Source organism: Mobula hypostoma, chromosome 7 (assembly GCF_963921235.1).
Source record: "Mobula hypostoma chromosome 7, sMobHyp1.1, whole genome shotgun sequence".
NCBI lineage: Eukaryota > Metazoa > Chordata > Chondrichthyes > Myliobatiformes > Myliobatidae > Mobula > Mobula hypostoma.
Window position 1 is genome coordinate 167,267,193 of NC_086103.1, and position 25,645 is coordinate 167,292,837.

Consider the following 25,645-nt stretch of genomic DNA (forward strand, 5'->3'; position numbering starts at 1 on the left):
CCAACTGTGCTTATATTCAGGATCTTGCTATGAACAATAGGCAAAGTCACTACTTTCAGGGACCTAGAAACACAAAAGTGAGTAGGAATACTCAGCGAGTCAGTTAGCATGTCTGGAGGTAAAAACACTTCAGTTCTGTTTTCATTAGGTAAATGGCAATTTGCAATTGTGTCCAATTCTTTTGATTTCTGATGAAAAAACATTTCTTGTCCTTCATCGGAAATGGGAAGAAATGGAGCCCATCAAGTTATAAAATGCAGGAAAAGAGAGGGAGCAGAACAGTGTTCAATACCTGAATCAACACACATCAAAGTTGCTGTGAACGCAGCAGGCCAGGCAGCATCTCTAGGAAGAGGTACAGTCGACGTCTCAGGCCAAGACCCACTTAGTCCTGATGAAGGGTCTCGGCCTGAAACGTCGACTGTACCTCTTCCTAGAGATGCTGCCTGGCCTGCTGCGTTCACCAGCAACTTTGATGTGTGTTGCTTGAATTTCCAGCACCTGCAGAATTCCTTGTGTTTGCGTTCAAAACCTGAATGGTCACTAAACGGAAATGTTGTAGTGAATCAAGTTAGATCCTGTTTCTGACACTCTCCTTTCTCTTTTCTTGAGGCTGAACTTTCCATTTAATGCTATGTACAGTAGAATAAAATGAGCAGGAAACAGCAGCTATGGTGTAAAGCTGAGGATCAAATGCAAATGCAGCCAATTCCTCAGCTCGTGCTTTGTGTTTCACCACTGAACTCAGTGGTGAGTCAATCAGTGGTTCTGACCTCTAACTCTCCTCTTGTTCCTGCGGTTCAATGTGCCAGTAAACGAAGTCAGTGATGAGTAGGTCCACAAGGAAGGATCAGTGGTTGTTTTCCACAGAATCACTACTTTTATGCTGTTTGCGTTTAGGTCAGCAACGAAGATCTTCCATCTCTAGCAGTGTTCAGGTCAGTAGTTTCCTCTCGGTTTTCTCTACTGTCAGTCATGCAAATCCTGGGCGGAGGCTCAGGAATACCGTCACACTCAGGCGTAGAAGAAATCTTCATTGCTGTTTCCGTAACAATTTTGTTTTACCAGTCAGGGTTGTTAGCCCTGAACCTGGAGGACCGGTGGACCACTCTTAGTCTGTCTTCTACCCTTTGACCTGTTTGACACGGGTGACCCTACCAAGAGCCAAAGCATAAAGTCCTGACTCCAACTAACAAAGCTGTCCGAGTTACTGAGGCAAGCAAGCCTCCAAACCATGACAAGATTGTGGTCATCCTGGAGGACAGAATCACTGGCAAGAGGTAAATAGGTTTTAGCATGCTAACTCTGCTTACATCTCCACAAATGTTGTCAGAGCCAAGGAACGGCTGCATTCTCCGTCTTTATTTCAGATTTTATGGAACTGCATTATCTTGCCTCTGAATTAAATGACATTTAGCAAGCTGAAGGACAATTTTGTCTGGGTGACGTTATTTGCAGGAAGAGATTGGGTAACATTTTTGAGAATACACTCATTCTTTTATATCAATCACTTGGCATATTGATAAAAACATCTATTGCTATTCAACAGAGCAACTACTGGTACTACTCTGGCTGGGTATTAGCTAAAAAAAAAAGGAACAGTAAATATTTGAACCGGTTACAAGTAATTCAATTTTGTTTGCTCCTAGGAGAACATTTTATTTCCAATGTTTGAGCATAATATGCATTATATATTCCCTTGTCATGGTACTTTGGCATTTTATACACTCTTGTGAGCTGCAGATTTTTGCCAGGTACAGGGCCCATTTGTAGGAATACTTGTCTGCCTTCAGAAGCTTATTGGCAAGATCTCTTTGCAGCAACTTCTGATTCCTGATTCATTAATCCTCTGTTGTTCAGAGACAATATTCCCTTTGATCTTTCGAGGCCAGTTTGTTAGTTCCAGCCCAGCATGACGTGAACGACCAGGAGGTAACACATCCCGATAGTTGTGGAGACAAGCATCATTGGAAAGCCCAACCTGAAAGCGAAGTAAAGAAATGAGAGAGTAAAAATTAATGCCAGGGAATATGGGCATTCAGTGTAATATGGAGTATCTTCAACTGCCTGCAGATACAGGAACTTAGAGCAACAAACTGTCTGCTGGGGAAACTCAAAGAGTCAAGTAACATCTGTGGGAGGAAAGGAATTGTAGATGTTCTGGGGCAACGTTGTCATAGTGAATGCTGGCACCCAGGTGCAGAGGAATGGCAAACTCCCATGTTGAGATGAAAACAAGAAATTACACGTAGGAATATAAACAGAACATCGGTGGCTTGAACAAGTGGCAGTGCAATCCAAATCATACTGAACGCAAAGCACCCCGCAATGAGTGCTAAACAGGGGTCCACATTAAATAATCATAGGATGTGGGAAAAACCCGTGCCAGTCACAAATAACTTGACAAGGTTAAACAGAAAGCACAAGGGCTTAACAACTCTAGATAAGACAATTATTAAATACAGGAGATCGGCAAATCTAGAAGACCAACACTCTACAGCTCACCACAAAGGGCCACAGGGCTCAACACAGATGTGACCCTTCCTACACAAAAATGCTGGAGGACCTCAGGAGATCAGGCAGCATCTATGGAAAGGAATAAACTGTCAACATTTTGGTATGAGACAATTCATCAGGATTCTCGAGGTATGAGTGACCTGAGAAAAAAAAGTATTGAGCACCTGGACCCCTAAATATATACAAGGAGATAAAGTAGGATTATGTAAGTTATTTGAAGGTTGCAACAATTCTAATTTTTATTTTCTCTGAAAGGACATCACAGAACAGATACTCAAAGGAGAAATGTCAGAATATTTTTCCACAAAGATTGGGCTATGCACAAAGCCAGATTTATGCCAAAAAGAAGTTGAAAATCTATTCCACCACCCCACTGTGCCATTTTCTAGCATCCTCAATGTGGCAGGAGGCACAGAAGCTGAAATCGAGCACTACCAGGTGTTGGTATTGCTTTATTATCTTCACGTGTACCAAGATACAGTGAAAAGTTTGCCTTGCATACTGTTTATATAGGTGGCACGGTAGTGTAGTTCTCAGCACAATGCTTTACAGTACAAGAGATCCAGGTTCAATTCCCACCGCTGCCTGTAAGGAGCTTGTACCTTCTCCCAAATGCTCTGGTTTCCTCCCACAGTCTAAATACATACCATTTGGTAGGTTCATTGTAAAATTGTCTTCTGATTAGACAAGGGTTAAATTGGGGGACTGCTGGTATAGCTCAAAGGACCGGAAGACCCTGCTTCTTGTGTATCTCAATAAATAAATAAATACAAAACAAGTTATTACACAGCGCATTGAGGTAGAACAATAACAATGCAGAATAAAGTGTACAGATAATGTGCAGTGCAAGTAACCAATGAAGTGCAAGAACATGGGGAGGGTGTGGGGAGAAGGCAGGGGAGTGGGGATGACTGGAAGAATTAGATTAGCCATGAATGAATGGCAGAGCAGACTTGATGGGCCGAATGGCCTGTTTCTGCTCCTACATCTTATGGTCTTACCATAACAAGTAGATTGTAAGGTCAAGAGTCCATCTTATCATACAGGAGGTTTGTTCAAGGTCTGTGTCCTTGAGCCAAGTAGTAGGTCTTTTCAGACTTCAGTATGTTTCACCCAATGGGAAAGGGGAGAAGAGAGAATGTCCCGAGAGGGTGGGGTCTTTGATTATGCTGGCTGGTTTACTGAGGGAGTGAGAAGTATAGACAGGTTCAAGAACAGCTAATTCTTGATTCTTGGAAGGATTGCAAGGCTAAAATCGATAGGTGAAGCCAGGTGAGGAGGAATGTAGGTGGGTGGGGCAGGGGGAGATGAAGTGAGAAGCTGGCAGATGATAGGTGGAAAGGAGAAAGGGTTGAAAAAGAAGGAATCTGTTCGGAGGAGAGATAGATCATGGGAGAATAGGAATGAGGAGGGGTACCAGAAGGAGATGATAGGCAGGTGAGGAAAAGAGAAGAAAAAAGATTGTGAGAGGGCAAATCAGGGTAGATGTTGCAAGGTTTCCACCCGCGAAAGAGCCTTGAATGAAGGAACATAATTAAAAGATAGGAGGTGGCACATGCAGGAATTTCTTCTCATGAAGGTGGTGAATCGCTGTATTGAAAGATGGTAGAGGATAGAGCATTGAAAGTATTGAAACAGGTGGTAGATAAACATTTGAAAAGATCAGAAAATTGAAGGTGATGGAGATGTGACACAAAGGAGGAGTTAATGCCCAGAGCAGGTCAACAATAATTGTACTGAATGGTAGGATGAGCTTGAGAGGGCAGGTGGCCCACTCCTGCCCCTATTTCCTTGTTTTAGATTTTTATTTATTTTTATTTAGTGACATAGCACAGTAACAGGCCCTTGCAGACCAACGAACATGATGCACCCATGTGACCAATTAACCCACTAACCTGTATTCCTTTGGGATGTGGGAGGAAATTGGAGCACCCAGAGGAAACGTACGCATTCACAGGGAAAACTTAGAAACTCTTTACAAGCAGCGATGGGAATTCTCGGATTCCAACATACTTCCTGATATGTCCTCTTACAAGGGCATTCAATATCACAACCCAGTTCCTCAATTTGCACAATGAATTCAATTCGCATCTTTTCACAATATGATTTGTGTTCAAACTGAACTCATCAGATGCCATACCAGTCGTAAAAGTATGTCAAGTATCCCTTACATATTGTTCGGGTCAAATTTGACCCATTTTGACATTTGACAGCAGTAAACACACCCTAAATGCCATTTTTTTAGCCAAAATTTGATGACTTTTCCTAAAGTGAACCAAAATGCGCAAAAATGAAAATATTTAGAAATTTTATACTTTTGTACAGGTGCTACAAAATTTTGTACATTGAGGCTGTTCCGGGTCAAATTTGACCCGTATCTATTGAAATGGATTTTATGTCTCTGAAATATTGATTAAGGATTAATCACCCATTTATTAATATCAGATAGGCTATTTATACATTCTAAATAGATCTGTGATTCAAAATTTGGTATAGACACTTGTTATGAGGGGATTCATGGGCCTGGGCAAAATTGACCCGGACCATACTATGAAGGTATAGAATATGAATTGTATGTAAGGATATATGTTCAACATTATTGATACTTATTTCTCTGAGCTTTGGTGGCAATGATAAAGCATAAAGACATTGTTCTTCCTACTCCAAGACTAATTCCACTCTAGTGATCTATTACCCCAAAACCAGCATCACCTTGACAAGAGCCACAACACCCACTATATTACTTGTGGCAGCATTCGCTGCAGAACTGTTTCCTTTACTGTTTAAGTAATTGTCCATATTGGTTTTTCACTTAATGAAAAGAGATAAAAATGAAAGATGACTGGGAATTAGTCAATGCCTGGTGCCAGAAAGCAACACTCAGGTAATATCCTCGTCTAGACTCTTTAGGTTCATCACTGTTGAAAAGGCAGCCTTCATTGTAAGCTCAGAAAGTGTGTACTTATTAATGATTAAAAGTGCAGAACAACACGTGGCACTCAGTCCAAATGTAGGTGCTGAAAAAGAGCATCTATAGATGTACAGTTGAGTGCCTCCTCATTGATTGCATCCCAGCCTGGTATGGAAACACCAATGCCCAAGAATGGAAAAACCTTCAAAAAGTAGTGGATACAGCCAAGCCCATCACAGGAAAAGCCCTCCCCACCATCGGGCCCATCTACAAGGAGCACTACCACAAGAAAGCAGCATCCATCGCCAAAGACCCGCACCATCCAGGCCATGCTCTCTTCTCGCTGCTGCCTTCAGGAAAGAGCTACAGGTGCTGTAGGACACACATCACCAAGTTCAGGACAGTCATTACCCTACAGATATGCTCCTGAACCAGCGTGGATAACTTCACTCGCCTCAACACTGAACTGATTCCTTAACCTATGGCAAACAAGAGAGGATCTGCCTATGTTGGAAATCCGAGCAACACACCCAAAATGCTGGGGGAACTCAGCAGGCCAGGCAGCATCTGGGAAAAGAGTAGAGTCAATGTTTTGGGCTGAAACCTCCAGCATTTTGTGTGTGTTGCCTACAACCTATGGACTCACATGCAAGGACTCTACAACTCATTTTTTTTTGTTTTTGCATAGTTGGTCCTCTTTTTCAGACTGGCTGTTCGTCAGTCTTTGTGTGTAGTTTTCAGTGATTCTATTGTATTTCTTTGTTCTACCGTGGATGTCTGCAAGAAAATGAATCTCAGTGCAATATATGCTAACATATATGTACCTGATAATAAATTTACTTTGAAATTTGAACTTTGAAAAGGCACCTTCTTGATTAAACACCCAGATACAATTGTTTCTTCATCATTTGAATCCCTCCCTTAAATTTTACAGCATTCAGTCTTTGACACAATCAGTGAACAGAAAGGTCATACAACTGATAATATCATTGGGATGTATCTATCATTTCATAAGAAAATGCTGGTGACTCCAATATAGCTTCTGAATTCCATTAATACTTGCTAATTTAAACAAGAAACTTGCAACCAATTCCTTAACCTCAAACCGCTGTAACAGTATGCAAGAAATAATTAGAACCAAGTTATCAGAGATGAAATGTAGAGAGCAGTTTAACTTTTAAAGGGGTCGATCTATTTACAGTCTTATTTTCAAATGATTGGTTTCGGACTCATAACATGTTATAAGACTGTGATTATGTGAATATGGGGAAGATGTTTCCAAGCACAAGGAATGAAAATGAAAGGACATAACATAAAACATAGAACAGTACAGTACAGAAACAGCCTCTTCAGCCTATGATGTCTGTGCCAAACACAATGCCGAATTAAACTAAACCTCTTCTGCCTGTACATGATCCATATCCCAGTGTTACAAACCACTGCTACACTGCCATAGGAATGCCTACTGTTCCATCGGGAAAGTTGATCATCTGGCTGTCCTCCTCCTACCTGCATAGAGGCAGAGACTAAAGAGCAAGGCTCCAGAAATAAGAACAATGTAGAAATGGTTGCGGGAGGCAGAGGAGTGGCTACAAGATTTATTCAAGTCAGTGGAGTGGGCCATGTTTAAGGAAAGATAAGAGGATCTGAACAAATACACCACAGTTGTCACTGACTTCATATAGTCAGTCATGGACAAGAGTGTCCCCACAAAATCATTTAGAGTCTTCCACAACCAAAGTCCTGGATGAACCAAAAGATCTGTAATCTACTGAGGGCCAGATCAGTGGTGTTCAGGTCTGACGACCAAGTAGAATACAAGAAAACTAGGTACGAACTCCGTAAAGACATCTCACATGCAAAATGGCAATTCTGAACCAAAGTGGTATCATTGAAGAATGCTCGACAGCTGTGGCAGGGCTTGAATGCTATCAGCCCTACAAAGTAAAACCAAACGACATAGGTGACAACAAGGTTTTGCCTCCAGATGAGCTCAGTGCCTTTTATGTTTGCTTTGACCAACAAAACATGGAGGAACCTTCACGAATTCCTGCAACCTGCAACAACCCTGTGATTTCACTCTCTGAGGACCATGTCAGTACATCCTTCAGGAGGGTGAACCCAGGGAAAGTATTCGACCCAGAGAGCTACCAAGCCTGAAGACCCATGCTGATCAACTGGCTGGCATGTTCACTGATATCCTTAACCTCCTGCTTCAGCAGGACGAAGTACCCATCTGCTTCAAGCAGGCTTCAATTAAACCATTGTCTAAGAAGAACGTGGTAACTGCCTCAATGACTATCGTCCAGTAGCACTTACATCAACTGTGATGAAGTGCTTTGAGAGGCTGGCGATAAAAATCAACTCTGCCTGAGGAGTGACTTGGATCTATTCCAATTTGCCTACTGGCACAACATGTCGACTGCAGATGCCATCTCGCTGGCTTTTTATGCAACTCTGCAACATCTGGACAGTGAAGATGCAGACTTCTGCATTCAATACCATCATTCCTGCAAAACTAATCAATAACTTCCATGACCTTGGCCTCAGTACCTCCTTCTTCAATTAGATCCTCGACTTCCTCACTTGCAGACTCCCGTCAGTTTGGACTGCCAGCAACATCTCCTTCACAATCTCCATCAGCACAGGTACACCATAAGGCAATGTGCTTAGCCACCCACTCTACTCATTTTATACTTAAGAGTGTGATGCTAAGGACAGCTCCAATACCATATTTAAGCTTGCTGTTGACACCAGTGTCATTGGCAACTACAACAACCTTTAATCAATGTCACTAAAACCGAAGAGCTGTTCATTGACTACAGGAGGAGAACATTGGAGGTCCATGAGCCACTCCTCATCAGGTGAGGGTCGGCAACTTTACATTCCTCAGTGTTATCATTTCAGGGAATCTGCCCTGGGTCCAGCATGTAAGTGCCATTATAAAGAAAGCACGGCAGTGTCTCTACTTTCTTGAAGTTTGCAAATATTCAGCACGTCATCTAAAATTTTGACAAATACCTATAGATGCGTGGTGGAGAGTATACTGACTGGTTGCATCATGGCCTGGTATGGAAACCCAAATGCCCCTGAATGAAAAAGACGAAGTATACAGTCCAGTGCAACATGACTAAATCCTTCCAGAATATTGAATACATCTACACAGAGCATGATTGCAGGAAAGCAGCATCCATCTTCAAGGACCCCTACCATCCAGGCCATGCTCTCTTCTCGCTCCTGCCAGTATGGAGGAGGTACAGGAGCAGCATGACTCTCACCACCAGGTTTAGGAACAGTTATACCCCTCAACTATCAGGCTCTTGAACCTGAAGGGATGACTGCACTCACCACAACATTGAACCGTCCCCATAACCGATGGACTCACTTTCAAGGACTCTTCATCTTATGTTCTAGGTATTTATTGCTTCTTCTTATTATTATTATTACTATTATTATGTTTGTTTTTGTTTCCTTTCTGTATTTGCACACTTTGTTGTCTTTTGCATATTAGATAGATAGATAGAGATACTCTATTGATCCCGAGGGAAATTGGGTTTTGTTACAGTTGCACCAACCAAGAATAGAGTATAATACAGCAATATAAAACCATAAATAATTAAATAGTAGTATGTAAATTATGCCAGGAAATAAGTCTAGGACCAGCCTACTGGCTCAGGGTGTCTGACCCTCCAAGGGAGGAGTTGTAAAGTTTGATGGCCACAGGCAGGAATGACTTCCTATGACGCTCTGTGCTGCATCTCGGTGGAATGAGTCTCTGGCTGAATGTACTCCTGTGCCCAACCAGTACATTATGTAGTGGATGGGAGACATTGTCCAAGATGGCATGCAACTTGGACAGCATCCTCTTTTCAAACACCACCATCAGAGAGTCCAGTTCCATCCCCACAACATCACTGGCCTTACGAATGAGTTTGTTGATTCTGTTGGTGTCTGCTACCCTCTGCCTGCTGTCCCAGCACACAACAGCAAACATGATCGCACTGGCTACCACAGACTCGTAGAACATCCTCAGCATCGTTCGACAGATGTTAAAGGACCTCAGTCTCCTCAGGAAATAGAGATGTCTCTGACCCTTCTTGTAGACAGCCTCAGTGTTCTTTGACCAGTCCAGTTCCCTGTCTGTTTGTTTATCTTTGTTAATTGTAGTGTTTCATTGATTCCATTGTGGTTCTTTGTACTTACTGTGAATGCCAGCAAAAGATGAATCTCATGATAATATATGGTGACATCTATATATTTTGAATGCAATTTACTTTGAACTTTCAACTTTCAAAAGCTTCTTCAAGACCTCTATCGTATTTGCTTCCACACTGCCTTTAATTGTCCATTACAGGCACCTACAACTGCTTGAGTAAAATACTTTTCCCACACATCTTTGAACTTTCTTCCTCTCACCTTAAATACATGTCCTCCAGTATTTGCATAAAATTAGAGTCTAGCCTTTCAGGAGCAAAAATCAGTAAAACAGCTTTAGAAAATCTTAATTTCCTCACACAAAAGACGATGGAAGATGGGGCAAATGTAGCTTTGAAAAGTTTTCTACCTTGTTTTGGCTTTTTGGGTGTATGACATCTAAGTTGGCATGTAGAGGTACTAAAACCGATACAGGATTTGAGAAAAATATACTGTATATAATAAATGAATGGTGGAGGGGGATCGAGCAGCCAGATGTCTTCTCCTAAACCTATGTAAACATAGAACATAGAATAGTACAGCACAGTACAGGCCCTTCAGCCCAATGTTGTGCCAACCCTTAAACCCTTCCTCCCATATAACCCCCCACCTTAAATTCTTCCATATACTTGTCTAGCAGACTCTTAAATTTCACTAGTGTATCTGCCTCCACCACTGACTCAGGCAGTGCATTGCACAAAAAAGATTACAAGAACATGCTGGGATGTTGATGTGGCCAGAATGGAGTAGGTTGTATTCAACGTTCGAAGTAAAATTTATCATCAGAATATCTGGATGTCACCACATACAAACCTGAGATTCTTTTCCTGCAGGTGTACTAAGCAAATCTATAGAACAGTAACTGTAAATAGGAATAAACTGTGTAAATGCACATATAAATAAATAACAATATATAATGAGCATGAAATAACAAGATTAAAGAGACCCTAAATGAGTTTAGTTATCCCCTTTAGTTGAAGAGCCTGATGGTTGAGGTGCTGTAACTGTTCTTGAACCTGGTGGTGTGAGACCTGAGGCTCCTGTACCTTCTACCTGATGGCAGCAGTGAGAAAAGAGCATGGCCTGGGTGGTGAGGATCTTTGATGATGGATGCTGCTTTCCGACAGCAATGTTTCATTTAGATGTGCTCAGTGGTTGAAAGGGTTTTACCCACGATATACTGGACCAAATCCATTACCTTTTGTGGGATTTTCTGCTCAGAGGTATTGGTGTTCCCATACCAGGCCATAACGTAGCCAGTCAGCACACTTTCCACCACACATCTATAGAAGTTTGCCAAGGTTTTGATGGCGTGCCTAATCTCCACAAACACCTGAGGAAAGGGGAGTGCTGTTGTGCTTTCTTTGCAATTATATTTATATAATGAGTCCAGAACAGGTCCTCTGAGATAGCGACAGCCAGGAATTTAAAGTTACTGACCCTCTCCACCTCTGATCGTCCGATAATTATTGGCTCGTGGGCCTCTGGTTTCCCTCTCCTGATTCTATTCTAAGTTCTATTTTATCTTCATCAGTCCACAGGAATTGTTTCCAAAATGCATCAGGCTTGTTTAGATGTTCCTTTGAACCTTTTCAATAGAACTTTTTGGCTGCAATGAGCAAAGGTACATGTGGAGAAAAAAGGGTACAGAATTTCATGAAAAGAACCCTTCTCCAACTGTTAAGCACGGGGGTGGATCGATCATGCTTTGGGCTTGTGTTGCAGCCAGTGGCACGGGGAACATTTCACTGGTAGAGGGAAGAATGAATTCAATTAAATACCAGCAAATTCTGGAAGTAAACATCACACCATCTGTAAAAAAGCCAAAGATGAAAAGAGGATGGCTTCTACAAAAGGGTAATGAACCTAAACACACCTCAAAATCCACAATGGACTACCTCAAGAGGCGCAAGCTGAAGGTTTTGCCATGGCCCTCACAGTCCCCAACTAAAACGTCATCGAAAATCTGTGGATAGACCTCAAAAGAGCAGTACATGCAAGACGGCCCAAGAATCTCACAGAACTAGAAGCCTTTTGCAAGGAAGAATGGGCGAAAATCCCCCAGACAAGAATTGAAAGACTCTTGCTGGCTACAAAAAGCGTTTACCAGCTGTAATACTTGCCAAAGTGGGTGTTACTAAGTACTGCCATGCAGGGTGCCCAAACTTTTGCTTTGGGCCTTTTTCCTTTTTTGTTATTTTGAAACTGTAAAAGATGGAAATAAAAAAGTTTTCTTGTTTAAAATATTAAAGAAATGTGTCATCTTTAACTTTACGCCTTTTGGAAATCAGTTCATCTTTTACTCGCTTAGCTATTCACAGTAACAGAAATTTTGACTGGGGTGCCCAAACTTTTGCATGCCCACTGTAAATGGTGTTGGAGCTATAATTAGCCACACAGTCATAGGTGTAAAGTGAGTAGAGCAGGGGGCTAAGTACACATCCGTGCATATCCCTATTCACAGAAATAGATGGGAAAATTAATGGCTTATGTGATCCTGCAGACACTGGAATCTGGGGGACCAAACAATCTGCTGGAGGAACGCAGCAGGTCAATTATGAAGGGAGTAATTATGAAGGGAGAGGAATGGTCCACATTTCATTTGGTGTCAATTGTCCAGCAGATTGATGGATGCCACAGATTCCAGCATCCACAGTCCCTTGTGAGTCCAGACATACGGGAGGGAGATTGAAAATCTGGTCAAATGGTGCCACAACAACAACCTCTCTCTTGATGTCAGCAAAGCCAAAGACCTGATTAACAACTACAGTTGGAAGAAGCCAATGAGCCAGTTCTCATTAGGGGATTGGAGATGGAGAGGACCAGCATCTTTAAATTCCTTGACATTATCATATCAGAGGATCTGTCCCGAACCAACATACAAGTGCCTTCACAAAGAAGGCATCTTTTGATAAACTTCTGTGGGTGCTCAGCAAAGAGCATCCTAACTGGTTGCATCACAGCCTGGTATGGAAAGACCAATGCCCAAGACTGAAAAGGTCAACAGAAAATGTTGGATGCAGCCTAGTCCATCAGAGGCAAAGTCCTCCCCACCACTGACTACATTTACATGGATGGTGACACAAGAAAGCAGCATCCCACATCATGGATCCCCACCATCTATGCTACCTTATACCAACAGGCAGGAGGTACAGGAGCCTTAGATCCCACACCACCGTGCTGAGGAACAGCTATTTTCCTACATCCATCAGGCTACTGAACTGGCGTGAATACAGAGTACAAGGGGTTAGGAAAGCAGTTGAGAAGCAGGACCTCAAAGGCAGTAATCTCGGGATTACTGCCTGTGCCACGTGACAGTGAGTATAAGAATAGAATGAGGTGGAGGATAAATGCGTGGCTGAGGGATTGGAGCAGGGGGCAGAGATTCAGATTTCTGGATCATTGGGATCTCTTTTGGGGCAGGTGTGACCTGTACAAAAAGGACGGGTTGCACTTGAATCCGAGGGGGACCAATATCCTGGCGGGAAGGTTTGCTAAGGCTATTGGGGAAGAGCTTAAACTAGAATTGCTGGGGGGTGGGAACGGAACTGAAGTGATGGAGGAAAGGGAGGTTGGCTCACAAATAGAGAAAGCTTGGAGACAGTGCAAAAGGGAGGATAGGCAGGTGATAGAGAAGGGACGCACTCAGACCGATGGTTTGAGATGTGTCTATTTTAATGCGAGGAGTATTATGAATAAAGCAGATGAGCTTAGAGCATGGATCAGCACGGTGCTATGATGTTGGGGCCATTACAGAGACTTGGATGATATGGGGGCAGGAATGGCTACTTCAAGTGCTAGTCTTTAGATGTTTCAGAAAGGATAGGGAGGGAGGCAAAAGAGGTGGGGGTGTGGCACTGTTGATCAGAGATAGTGTCTCGGCTGCAGAAAAGGAGGAAGTCATGGAGGGGTTGTCTACGGAGTCTCTGTGTGTGGAAGTTAGGAACTCTTCTGGGTGTTTTTCATAGACACCCAATAGTAACAGAGAAGTAGATAAGGAGGTGTAGATAAGGAGACAGATTCTACGAAGGTGTAATAATAACAGGGTTGTTGTGGTGGGAGATTTTAATATCCCAAATATTGATTGGAATCTCCCTAGAGTGAGGGGTTTAGATGGGGTGGAGTTTGTTAGGTGTGTTCAGGAAGGTTTCTTGACAAAATATGTAGATAAACCTACAAGAGGAGAGGCTGTACTTGATCTGGTATTGGAAAATGAACCTGGTCAAGTGTCGGGTCTCTCAGTGGGAGAGCATTTTGGAGATAGTGATCACAATTATATCTACTTTACCATAGCATTGGAGAGGGAGAGGAACAGACAAGTTAGCGAAACGTTTAATTGGAGTTAGGGGAACTACGAGGCTATCAGGCAGGAACTTGGAAGCATAAATTGGAAACAGATGTTCTCAGGGAAATGTATGGAAGAAATGTGGCAAATATTCAGGGGATATTTGCGTGAGGTTCTGAGTAGGTACGTTCCAATGAAACATGGAAAGGATGGTAGAGTACAAGATCTGTGGTGTACAAAGGCTACTGTAAATCTAATCAAAAAGAAAAGAAGAGCGTACGAAAGGTTCAAAAAACTAGGTAATGATAAGAAACTAGAAGATTATAAGGCTAGCAGGAAGGAGTTTAAGAATGAAATTAGGAGGGCCAGAAGGGGCCATGAGAAGGCCTTGGCGGACAGGATTAAGGAAAACCCCAAGGCATTCTACAAGTATGTGAAGAGCAAGAGGATAAGACGTGAGAGAATAGGACCAAACAAGTGTGACAGTGGAAAAGTGTGTATGGAACTGGAGGAAATAGTGGAGGTATTTAATGAATACTTTGCTTCAGATTTCACTATGGAAAAGGATCTTGGCGATTGTAGATTCTTTGATGACCTTCTGTCCTCTCCTATTCGATTCCCCCTTCTCCAGCCCTTTATCTCTTTTACCAATCAACTTCCTAGCTCTTTTCTTCACTATTATCCCCTCCTGGTTTCACCTATCACCTACTACCTTGTGCTTCTTCCTCTCCTCCCGCCAGTTTCTTACTCTGACTTCTCATTGATGAAGGGTCTGAGCTGAAAGCGTCGACTGTTTTTTAAATTTCCGTAGATGGTGCCGGACCTGCTGAGGCCCTCCAGCATTTTGTGTGTATTACTTGTCACCTGTGTGGCTTGGTTTTACTTTGTAGGTGACAGCATGCACGCCCTGCCACAGCCGTTGAGCATCCTTCTGTGATAGCAGCTTGTTCCAGGGAATGCCCCTTTGCACGTGAGATGGCTTTCTGAAGACTCCAGCTGGACTTCCTGTACTATCCTTTGTCACCAGACCGGAATATCACTGATATACAGTAGGCCTCAGCAGACTGTGGATCTGCTGCTTCAGCCAGGGCTTCTGGTTGGGGGAAGACTCTGAATAAATTTGTGGGGAGGGGGAGGCGTTCGTCCACAGCTGTCCTTATAAAGTCCGTGAAAACTGTGATGTGTTTATTCAGATCAACTGATGAATCCTTGAACATGGCCCAGTCCAGCGAGTCGAAGCAATCCCATACTGCTCCTCTGCCTCCCCCAATCACCCCTTTGTTGTCTCTACCTCTGGAGCCTTGCTCTTTAGCCTCTGCCTGTATGCAGGTAGGAAGAGGGCAGCTAGATGATCAAATTTCTCCAAAGGCAGTCTAGGGATGGTGTGGGAGGCATTGATATCTAGTTGAGTTGCTGTCTCACAGCTGCAACAGTCTGTTTTAACCCTGACCTTTAGTACTCTCTGTGTAAAGTTTGTACAGCTTCACTATGTATGGGCTTACCGTCGTTTCACCTACAAAGAGCAACTAAAAGAATCATTAGGAGGGAAAAGATGAAATATGAAAGCAAGCTGGCAAGCAATATCAAAGAGGACAGTAAAAGCTTTTTCAAGTAGGTAAAAAATAAAAGAGAGATGGGAGTGGATATATGACTGCTGAGAAATGAAGCCGAAGTAATAATAACAGGGAGAAAGGAGATGTAAGATGAACTAAATGAGCACTTTGCATCAGTCTTCACTGTGGAAGACACTAGCAGTATGCCAGGTGTTGAAGGGTGTGAGGGAAGAGAAGTGAGTGCAGTTACCATTACGAGGGAGAAGGTGCTCGAGAACCTGAAAGACCTAAGGGTACATAAATCACGTGGACCAGATGAACTGCACCCTAGGGTTCTGAAAGAGGTAGAACTAGAGATTGTAGAGGCATTAGTAATGATATTTGGGAAAACCTTGGAATCTGGCATGATGCCAGAGGACTAGAAAATTGCAAATGTCACTCCACTCTTTAAGAAAGGAGGAAGGCAGCAGAAAGGAAATTATGGACCAGGTCACACCATCAAAAAGAGTACCTTTCAAGAATCTTTGAATAGTGGGTTAGAAGCTGTTCTTGAGCTTGATGAGAAGAGTTTTCAATCTTTTGCCTCTTTCGCCTCATGGAAGGCGGGGGAGAGGTGAGAAAGACTGGGTTGGGAGGGGTTTCTGATTATGTAGGCTGCTTTTCCAAGGTACGTGACAAAAGAATTGAAGAGATTTGATGGGCATATGAGAAAAGAAATTGTAGTGGAGTGGAACTAGCCGGGTTGCTCTTCAGGAGCCAGCAATAACTTAAGAGGCTGATGACTTCTTTCAGTGGTGTAACAAATAAATAAGACCTAGACATTAAAAGGAAATGTTCCAATAGATTGTGTCTGCTAAAGTGGAGAGAGAGAGAAAAAAAAAGAATCACCTGAATGTAATTAAGATTTCTACTCAATATCCAGCTAGTAATTTGCTGGTTGAAATTGCCCGTCAAAGAGGAAAAATGAAAACTATTGAGATCCACTTTAAATTAATAAAGAAAAATCCCTTCTACGTGGATAATAACATGCTTCATGAAATTGATCAACTAAAAGAGAAAGTGCACTATTTCAGATGCTATTAAACATCAGGAAGTGTTCACTGCAAATTCACGTGTAATTTAACCAGCATTGCATACATTTTAATTAAGTTTGAAAAATATTGCTGTGGAGTTCAGGGAGCAGGAATTAGGGAGATCTCCTGGTTGATAATACACTTCACTTCTGACCCCTTTCCTCCTAACCTGGGCAAGGATAGTGTTATGTACCCCGTAACTGGGTTGCCAAGCCAGCAGAAATGGACCACTAGTTGGAGTCTGGTTTACTAGAAACTAATAAAGTTTTATTAAAGAAATAAATAACACAGTACTCTAATCGTAAGGCTATAAATGCAACAGGTTAGCAATGGTAAAACACACATGTACACAGAACTAGGATAATAGGAATCAATCAAGCTCTATCGCAGTCTAGGGGTAAAATGATCAGTCTCAAGTGACGCAGAGTTCAGTTCAGCTTAGTACAGTTCGCAGTAATCGCTGTTGTGCCGTTGGAGAGAGAGAGAGAGAATGCAAATTTTGATTCAAGCAGACCATTGACGTTCTTCGCAGTTGGCTTTCGGGCGGACCCTTTTATGTCTTCTATCCCGCTGTGGTCACCAACTGTGACCACTCCGTTCCGGATACGACCATTCTTCCGCGGTGAACCCGGCACCCAGGCAAGGGCGGACACACACCCCAGGTTCCTGCCGATCGTACCTTTTCACCCTGTGAGTCTATGGTCAGTTCCTTTGAACCGGATCTCCAAACTCTCACCAACTTGTGGGGGCACACCGCTCTTCCAGGGTCTCGTTATCTCGTGATCTCGTGGTGTGTGTCGTGCCTTAGCGAACCTGTTCTTTTTATCCCCCTGCTGGGGTATCGCCTGTCCATCAAACTTCAAACAGTTCAGGTTCAAAGCAACCGGTCTGTCAATATTCTGGATTGTGTCTCTTTTCGTTATCTCTCTCTCCTCTCTCATTAACGTTTCTCCATTGTCTCCCTTATCTCTCTCTTACTAGCATCAATCTTCTGATAACTTGGTTTTTTGTCACAATAAGATTACCTTTCTTCTCAAATTCCATACCAAGAGCTTCTGCATTTGACAGATAAATATCAGTAATTTTTACTACATTCAATGAGCTTTCCCACCTTTCCCTTTCAATATTCCACAGGGACAAATCGAACTGCCCGGACAGACTAGACTCTCAAAGGATGTTTCCTATAGTGGGAGAGTCAAGAATAAGAGGGCACTGCCTCAGAATAGAAGGATCTCCCCTTAGAACAGAGGTGAGCAGAAATTTCTTTAGCCAGAGGGTGGTGAATCTGTGGAATTCAGTGCCAGAGACAGCTGTGGAGGTCAAGTTATAAGGTATATTTAAAGCAAAGGCTCTTGATTAGTAAGGTTATGGGCAGAAAGAAGAATGGAATTGAGAGGGAAAATAAATCTGCCATGATAGAGTGGTGGAGCAGACTCAATGGGCCAACAGGCCTAATTCTGCTCCTACACCACTGTGAAAAGTCTCGGGCACAGATATATAGCTAGGGTGCTTAAAGCATTTGTGCAGTACTGTATCTGAAAAGAACCTTTTGTATCCTCTTTTGTATTATTGGCTAGCTTACTTTCATATTTCATCTTTTGTCTCTTTATGGCTTTTTAGTTGTTTTCTGTAGGCTTTTAAACGGTTCCCAACCCTCTACCTTCTCAATAACGTTGCTATATTATGTGCCTATCATAATATACGTTGGGAAAACCAAAGTTAAATACAGCGACTGCTCTGCAGAACATCTTTGTTCAGGTGACGGATGAGCTTCCTGTCACCTTAATTTTTCCGTCCTCTTCCACTCTGATCTTTCTGTCCTTGAAGTATAAGATTTTGAAGGAATTGATAAGTTATATGTTTGAGACAATGTTTCCAGTAATGGAGGTCTCTATAACTGGAGGTTATTGTTTCAGAATAAAGATACATCCATTTAAGATGAAGATGTGGAGAAACTTCTCTCAAAGAGTGGTGAATTTTTGGAGTTATCTACTGCAGAGGAAGGGCAGAGCTTTCAGTCTCAGTGAGACTCTCTGACGGTGGTGTCTGAAAAGAGGATGCTGTCCAAGTTGCATGCCATCTTGGACAATGTCTCCCATCCACTACATAATGTACTGGTTGGGCACAGGAGTACATTCAGCCAGAGACTCATTCCACCGAGATGCAACACAGAGCGTCATAGGAAGTCATTCCTGCCTGTGGCCATCAAACTTTACAACTCCTCCCTTGGAGGGTCAGACACCCTGAGCCAATAGGCTGGTCCTAGACTTATTTCCTGGCATAATTTACATATTACTATTTAACTATTTATGGTTTTATTACTATTTATTATTTATGGTGCAACTGTAACAAAACCCAATTTCCCCCGGGATCAATAAAGTATGACTATGACTACTATGATGATATTCAAGGTTGAGGTAGTTTTTTATGGAATTATGGAGAACAGGCAAGAAAATGGGGAAAGCCAAGATTAGACCAGCCTTGATGTTATTGAATAACAAAGCAAGCATAAAGACCTAGCCAACCTATTCTTGCTCCTTTGCCTGATCATGAGTAGTAGGAAGATTGTTTCTCTGATTCACCCCGCCAGACATATTCTCCAAATAAGCCAACTGTCAATTCTGGAAAAACACCTGGGACCCCATTTACCTCTCAGAAGAAGGCTTAATCCTTGAAGTGGTTTTACCAGATCATTGTCTCACATACTATTCACAGACAAGAGAAAATCTGCAGGTGCTGGAAATCCAAGCAACACACACAAAATGGTGGAGGAATTTAGCAGGCCAGGAAGCAAATATGGAACAGAGTACAGTTGACATTTCAGGCCAAGACCCTTCAGCAGCACTGGAGAAAAATGGTGAGGAGTCAGAATTAGAACCCTGACTCCTCATCATTTCTCCTATAGTCCTTCAATAGCCTTAAAATTAACCCTTCTGGTATTCGCTGTTTTTGCCCTTGAAAAAAAGTCTATGTCTATTCACTCACTCTATGCCTCTTAGAGCTCTTAAAATAACTTCCTAATAGATTAGGAAAGAGAGTTTTTCTCGCTGCTGCATAAGGCAATATTACACAGTTGTGTAAAGACTTGACTAACAGATAAAATCAATAAGATCCTTCCAACAATGAAGATAGTACTTGCTTTCATGCATCTCTCACCTCTTCATGATGTCCCAAGATATCTTACAGGAGATAAATTGCTCTGAAGTGCAATAATCTGGCAACTGATTTGTGTGTCGCAAGAATCCACAATAAAAAAAACAGAATGATCAAATAATCTACTTTTTTCTAAATTTCCACAGATGTTACTCGATGGTTCCCCTGGTCCTCTTCAATATGTTAATGTGAATAAATGGATAAGCCTTTAGAAGACCGTCCCTCCCCATATAAAGAACCTCCCTCTCTGGTAAGAGCAACACAAGGCATCAATTAAAAGAGAAATTTAATAACTGCAAGGCGTCATTTATATGCTTCACACATGTATAGCACTCCCTCCTAAATTCAGAGCTTCCATGGTCTCGGAATCGCACTGTCCAGCAGTGAAATTTCAATTCACTCTTGAAATTTGTGAATATTTATTCATTTGCTTGTGAGCATCACTAAATGAATGAGTTTATTTATGGAAGGTCATGGCATCCACATGAGGAATTTTTCTCTGCAGAAAGAGAGGTAGCGGACAAAAAGCAAGGGATAAACAATCACTGAAGATCAGACCACTGGGGGAAATTGCCTTGAACTGATTAGATTTGACGAAACCATTAAATAACAATTAAACCATCAATGAAAAAGCTGATTATCTGTAGGATTTACTGCTTTATAATTAAATCATTAATTTACCTTTATTTTGAGTTTTTAACATAGCACATAGTGCATTTAACTCTGCCATGGACAATCCCAAGCCTGACTGTGAAAGGAGGGCTGGGCATGTGGGTGGCAACTCCATCCTGTAAAAACCCAGAGCTACAGAAATGCCAGCCAAAGCTCCAAAGACCCAAAGACCTCATCCCAGAGAGAGGAAGGATCTTTGCCAAGAAACCTACTAAAGTCATGTGGAGAAAGTGGAAACCTCAGGACTGATCAACCTTCAGCCCAGGACAGAGGATCCTGTAAGCTGCTACCATGGTCCTATGCCCCAGTAGGAGTGATGAGCATAAGTAGAAGAATACTTACTCAGGAATTCCAGGGCATAGGTCCTGAAAGTCAAAATCATGGCCATTAATGATGGTGACATAAAAATTGGGTATGCTCAAAAATATCAAAACCAGGGGAATGCAGATTACAGAGATAAAAAAAGAACAAAGCCACTGAGAGTTTTGCAAATAATTTTTAGAGTGAAAGACTGATAAACCACTTGGTACAGACCATCAGCCACCCATTTACATTAATCCCAAACTGATATTCTCCAAGTTACGACATTTAAATTAGTATCATCTGAGAAAAGTAACTTTTATAATTATTATTAGAATTTGATGTTAAAATATGCCCAACTATATGGGTTTTCCCCCAGAAATAGGAATGAGTTGGAGTAACTAGCAAGCTTAGAATTTCGGAGTCCAGTTTAATATCACTGGCATACATCGTGAAATTTGTTAACTTTGCGGTAAAATGCAATGCATATTAACAGTAAAAAATATATGAATTACAGTAAATATATATATTGAATAGTTAAATTATCTGTGCAAAAATTGAAATAAAAAAAGTAGTGATATAGTGTTCATGGGTTCTGTGTCCATTCAGAAATCGAATGGCAGAGGGAAAAGAATTAGACCATAAGACCATAAGACAAAGGCGCAGAAGTCTTTGAAACCATCTGGATGTCAATGGAACCCAATTACCATCTTCATGTAGTCTGACCTCTGTTTGCTGCCACCCCCACACAATTAATGTACAAGTGGTACAAACTATTGGCAGCAAAGGGTCAAACAAGTCTCTGTACAGTTATGCAATAACTGGTTTGTTTCATTTTCATTCTCAAGATCTGGGCACTGCTGGCCACATTTATTTCACATCATTTGCTTCTAAGAAGGAGGCAGCGCAGTTTTATACTACTGCGAGCTTATAAAACATTTCCTGAAAATATTCCTTCACTCTGCTGTTACTGGGCCATTAGAGATTGTCGCAATATATCCACATAGCACAGTGTACAGGTGTGAGATAGATCTGCTGGGTGAGTAGTTTCACAAAAATCACCTCAAACTCAGTGTCAGCAAAACCAGGGATTTAGTTGTGGACTTCAGGAAGGGGAGGGTGGGTATGAGAACACGCACCAATCTTAATTGAGGTGTTAGTGGTGGAAAGGGTAAACAGCTTGAAGTTCCTGGGAGTCATCATCTTAGAGGACCTTTCTTGGACTCAGCACACAGATGCATCTATGAAGAAGGCATGTGAGCAGCTATACTTCGTTAGGAGCTTGAGAAGCTTCGTCTGTAACCGAAGACTCTCGCAAAATTCTAAAGATGCACAGTGAAGAACATTCTGACTAGTTGCATCATGGTCTGGTGTGGAGGCTCCAGTGCATAGGATCGCAAAAGATTGTGGAGGGGATTGTAGGACAGCCAGCTCAATCATGCGTACAACTGCTCTCATCGTCAAGGACATCTTCAAGAGGAGGAGCCACAAGAAGGCAGCATTTGTTATCAAGGACCTTCCAGGACATACCTTCTACTCATTATCGTCATCAGGGAGATGGACACAGGAGCTTGAAGACCCACGCTCGACGATACAGGAACACCTTGCTTCCCTCTTTCATCCTACTTTTGAATGAACTTATGCACACTGCCTCATTATTCCGGTCTGCACTAATTATTTTATTTTGTAATTTGGAATGGGGTGGCACCGCAGCAGAGCGGTTAGCACAAAGCTTTGCAGCATCAGCAATCATCACTGGGGTTCAGTTCCCACTGCTGTCTGTACAAGGTCCCTATGACCACATAGGTTTCCTCCGGATGCACTGGTTTCCTCCCACATTCCAAAAGCCCTACAGTTAGGGTTAGTGAGCTGTGGACATGCTATGTTGATGCCAGAGCTAGAGTGACACTGGAGAGGAACCCCAGCACAATCTTCGTACTGGGTCGGCCTTTGATGCATTTCACTTGTGTTTCAATGTACATGCAACAAATAAAGCTAGTCTGTCATTCATAGTAATTTTATGTCTTTGCACTTTTCTGTTGCCATAAATGGCAAATTTCACATCTTATAGGACAGTGCTTGTAAGCCCATTTCTAATTCTGATTCAGATTGGGTTATTGCATATAAGCCAGACCAAGTAAGGGTAACAAGTTTCTTTCCTAAGGAATACAAGTATACCAAATGACATTTGACAATTATCTACTCATTTCGAGACCTCTAACATGGATATTCATCATCATCATTATGTACCATGTCGTATGACGTAGACAATCATGTTCTTTTGACCATGATTGTTCTTGGCAAATTTTTCTAAAGAAGTGGTTTGTCATTGCCTTCTTCTGGGCAGTGTCTTTACAAGATGGGTGACCTCAGGCGTTATCAATACTCTTCAGGGATTGTCTACCTGGTATCATTGGTCGCATAACCAGGAATCGTGATATGCACCAGCTGCTCATTCGACCATCCACCACCTGCTCCCATGGCTTCACGTGACCCTCACTGGGGGGCTAACCAGGTGTTACACCTTGACCAAGAGTGACCTGCAGGCTAGTAGAGGGAAGGTGCGCATCACACTCCTTTAATAGAGACGTATCTCCAACTGGCCACCCACGAGGATATTAGCTCTTTTATTTCAGGTTGTTTAATTAACTAAATTTGAATTCTCAAAGCTGTCCCAGTGGGATTTGAACTCACACTTGCAAACTATTAGTCTGGAATAGAACTTCTAGGTGTAGTGATATTACAGCAGCTGTAGTCAGTGACTGGTGAAATTGCCGATGTTGTGAAACACAAACTTGTCAAGGTGGAACTACAAATATGAAGGACAGGTCATAAGCAGGGGAAGATGAACTTCTGAACACTGTAAAAGAGAAAAATCTAAGGCATACACCTCACAACTTCCAACAGGCTGCCACAGTTCTGAAGACATTCTCATTCATTTTCCAGGACATTTGGATGAGTAAATGTTAGGAAATGTTTAGTGGGAATATAGACCGAACCTGGCAAATAGCACTAGATTAGGTGGGCATCTTGGTCAGCATGCACCAGATGGCCTGAGGGGCCTGTTTTCCTGCTGTATTATTCTATGATTCTGTAACTCCAAAGGAAAGTAACAAGAAAATAAGTGGAAAATCAAACATCCTACCACCCTATCAATTGCCAGCACTTCAAACCCAGGGCCTGGCTAACATGACTATTGAACAGGCTCATCCAGGTGCTGGTCATCAGTTCTATACAACAGCACCAGTGGCACAGAGAGTTAGCATTTGACAACTTGCTCTCTTGATCAGGCGCCATGGAGATAATAATCTCTACTGGGCTCCTTCTCCAAGGATCGTCGCCTTGTTGTTGTGGAGAGACCTGTGAGTACCTCAGATCCTGAGTGCGAAGCCGCCTGAAGTTTAGCCGTCTGGCGCTTAGCTGCTGGTAGGATCACCCATGGTGGCAAGGTCAGGGGGGAGGTTCCAGACAAGGAGAAATCTAAACCAAGAACTCAGCGGTGGAGCTGGTGGAAGATGATGACCCATCAAGGCAGCAGTGAAGGTGGAGAAAGACTGAGCAGGTGAAGGGACCCCAGTTGCCTTACATTTCGTGCCACTGGACCCTGACATCAATCTGTCAAGGGCTGTGCAGTGGCTGCCCACACATTGGTCTCCCACATTAAACCAAATGACGCTCAGACTTTCTGCATTAAGGGAATCCAACCTAACACCCTGGATTATGTCCCACGAGGATCAGCAAGTATGAAGGTGGAAGAAACATGAGGTCTGTAAGCCTCAGTCCCACACTGACCAGATTATGTAGATCACGGATTGGCCTCTACAGCCACCTGAAAACCCACCAATACTTTATACTTTATACTTTATTGTCGCCAAACAATTGGTACTAGAACCTACAATCATCACAGCGATATTTGATTCTACGCTTCCCACTCCCTGGATTACAAATATTAAATATTAAAAATAGTTAAAATTAGTAAATATTAAAAATTTAAATTATAAATCAGAAATAGAAAATAGAAAAATGGGAAGTAAGGTAGTGCAAAAAAACCAAGAGGCACGTCCAGATATTTGGAGGGTACGGCCCAGATCCGGGTCAGGATCCATTCAGCAGTCTTACCACAGTTGGAAAGAAGCTGTTCCCAAATCTGGCTGTACGAGTCTTCAAGCTCCTGAGCCTTCACCCGGAGGGAAGAGGGACGAAAAGTGTGTTGGCTGGGTGGGTCATGTCCTTGATTATCCTGGCAGCACTGCTCCGACAGCGTGCAGTGTAAAGTGAGTCCAAGGACAGAAGATTTGTTTGTGTGATGTGCTGGGCTGTGTTCACGATCTTAGAAACATAGAAACATAGAAAATAGGTGCAGGAGTAGGCCATTCGGCCCTTTGAGCCTGCACCGCCATTCAGTATGATCATGGCTGATCATTCAACTCAGAACCCTGTACCAGCCTTCCCCCCATACCCCCTCATCCCTTTAGCCACAAGGGCCATATCTAACTCCCTCTTAAATATAGCCAATGAACTGGCCTCAACTGTTTCCTGTGGCAGGGAATTCCACAGATTCACCACTCTCTGTGTGAAGAAGTTTTTCCTAATCTCGGTCCTAAAAGGCTTCCCCTTTATCCTCAAACTGTGACCCCTCATTCTGGACTTCCCCAACATCAGAAACAATCTTCCTGCATCTATCCTGTCCAATCCCTTTAGGATTTTATATGTTTCAATAAGATCCCCCCTCAATCTTCTAAATTCCAACGAGTATAAGCCTAGTCGATCCAGTCTTTCATCATATGGAAGTCCTGCCATCCCAGGAATCAATCTGGTGAACCTTCTTTGTACTCCCTCTATGGCAAGGATGTCTTTCCTCAGATTAGGGGACCAAAACTGCACACAATACTCCAGGTGTGGTCTCACCAAGGCCTTGTACAACTGCAGTAGTACCTCCCTGCTCCTGTACTCGAATCCTCATGCTATGAATGCCAGCATACCATTC

General features: G+C 42.5%; 1 protein-coding gene across 1 annotated transcript in view; it reads right to left on the reverse strand.

The window, feature by feature from the left end:
* Positions 1-1,349: 1,349 nt before the first annotated feature.
* The window catches only part of oca2 (oculocutaneous albinism II), a 498,511-nt gene continuing 474,215 nt past the window's right edge, over positions 1,350-25,645 (reverse strand). The window contains exon 23 of the mRNA XM_063052933.1: positions 1,350-1,981. Coding sequence (XP_062909003.1) covers positions 1,897-1,981 — 85 coding nt within the window. The 3' untranslated portion in view covers positions 1,350-1,896. The remainder of the gene's footprint in view (positions 1,982-25,645) is intronic.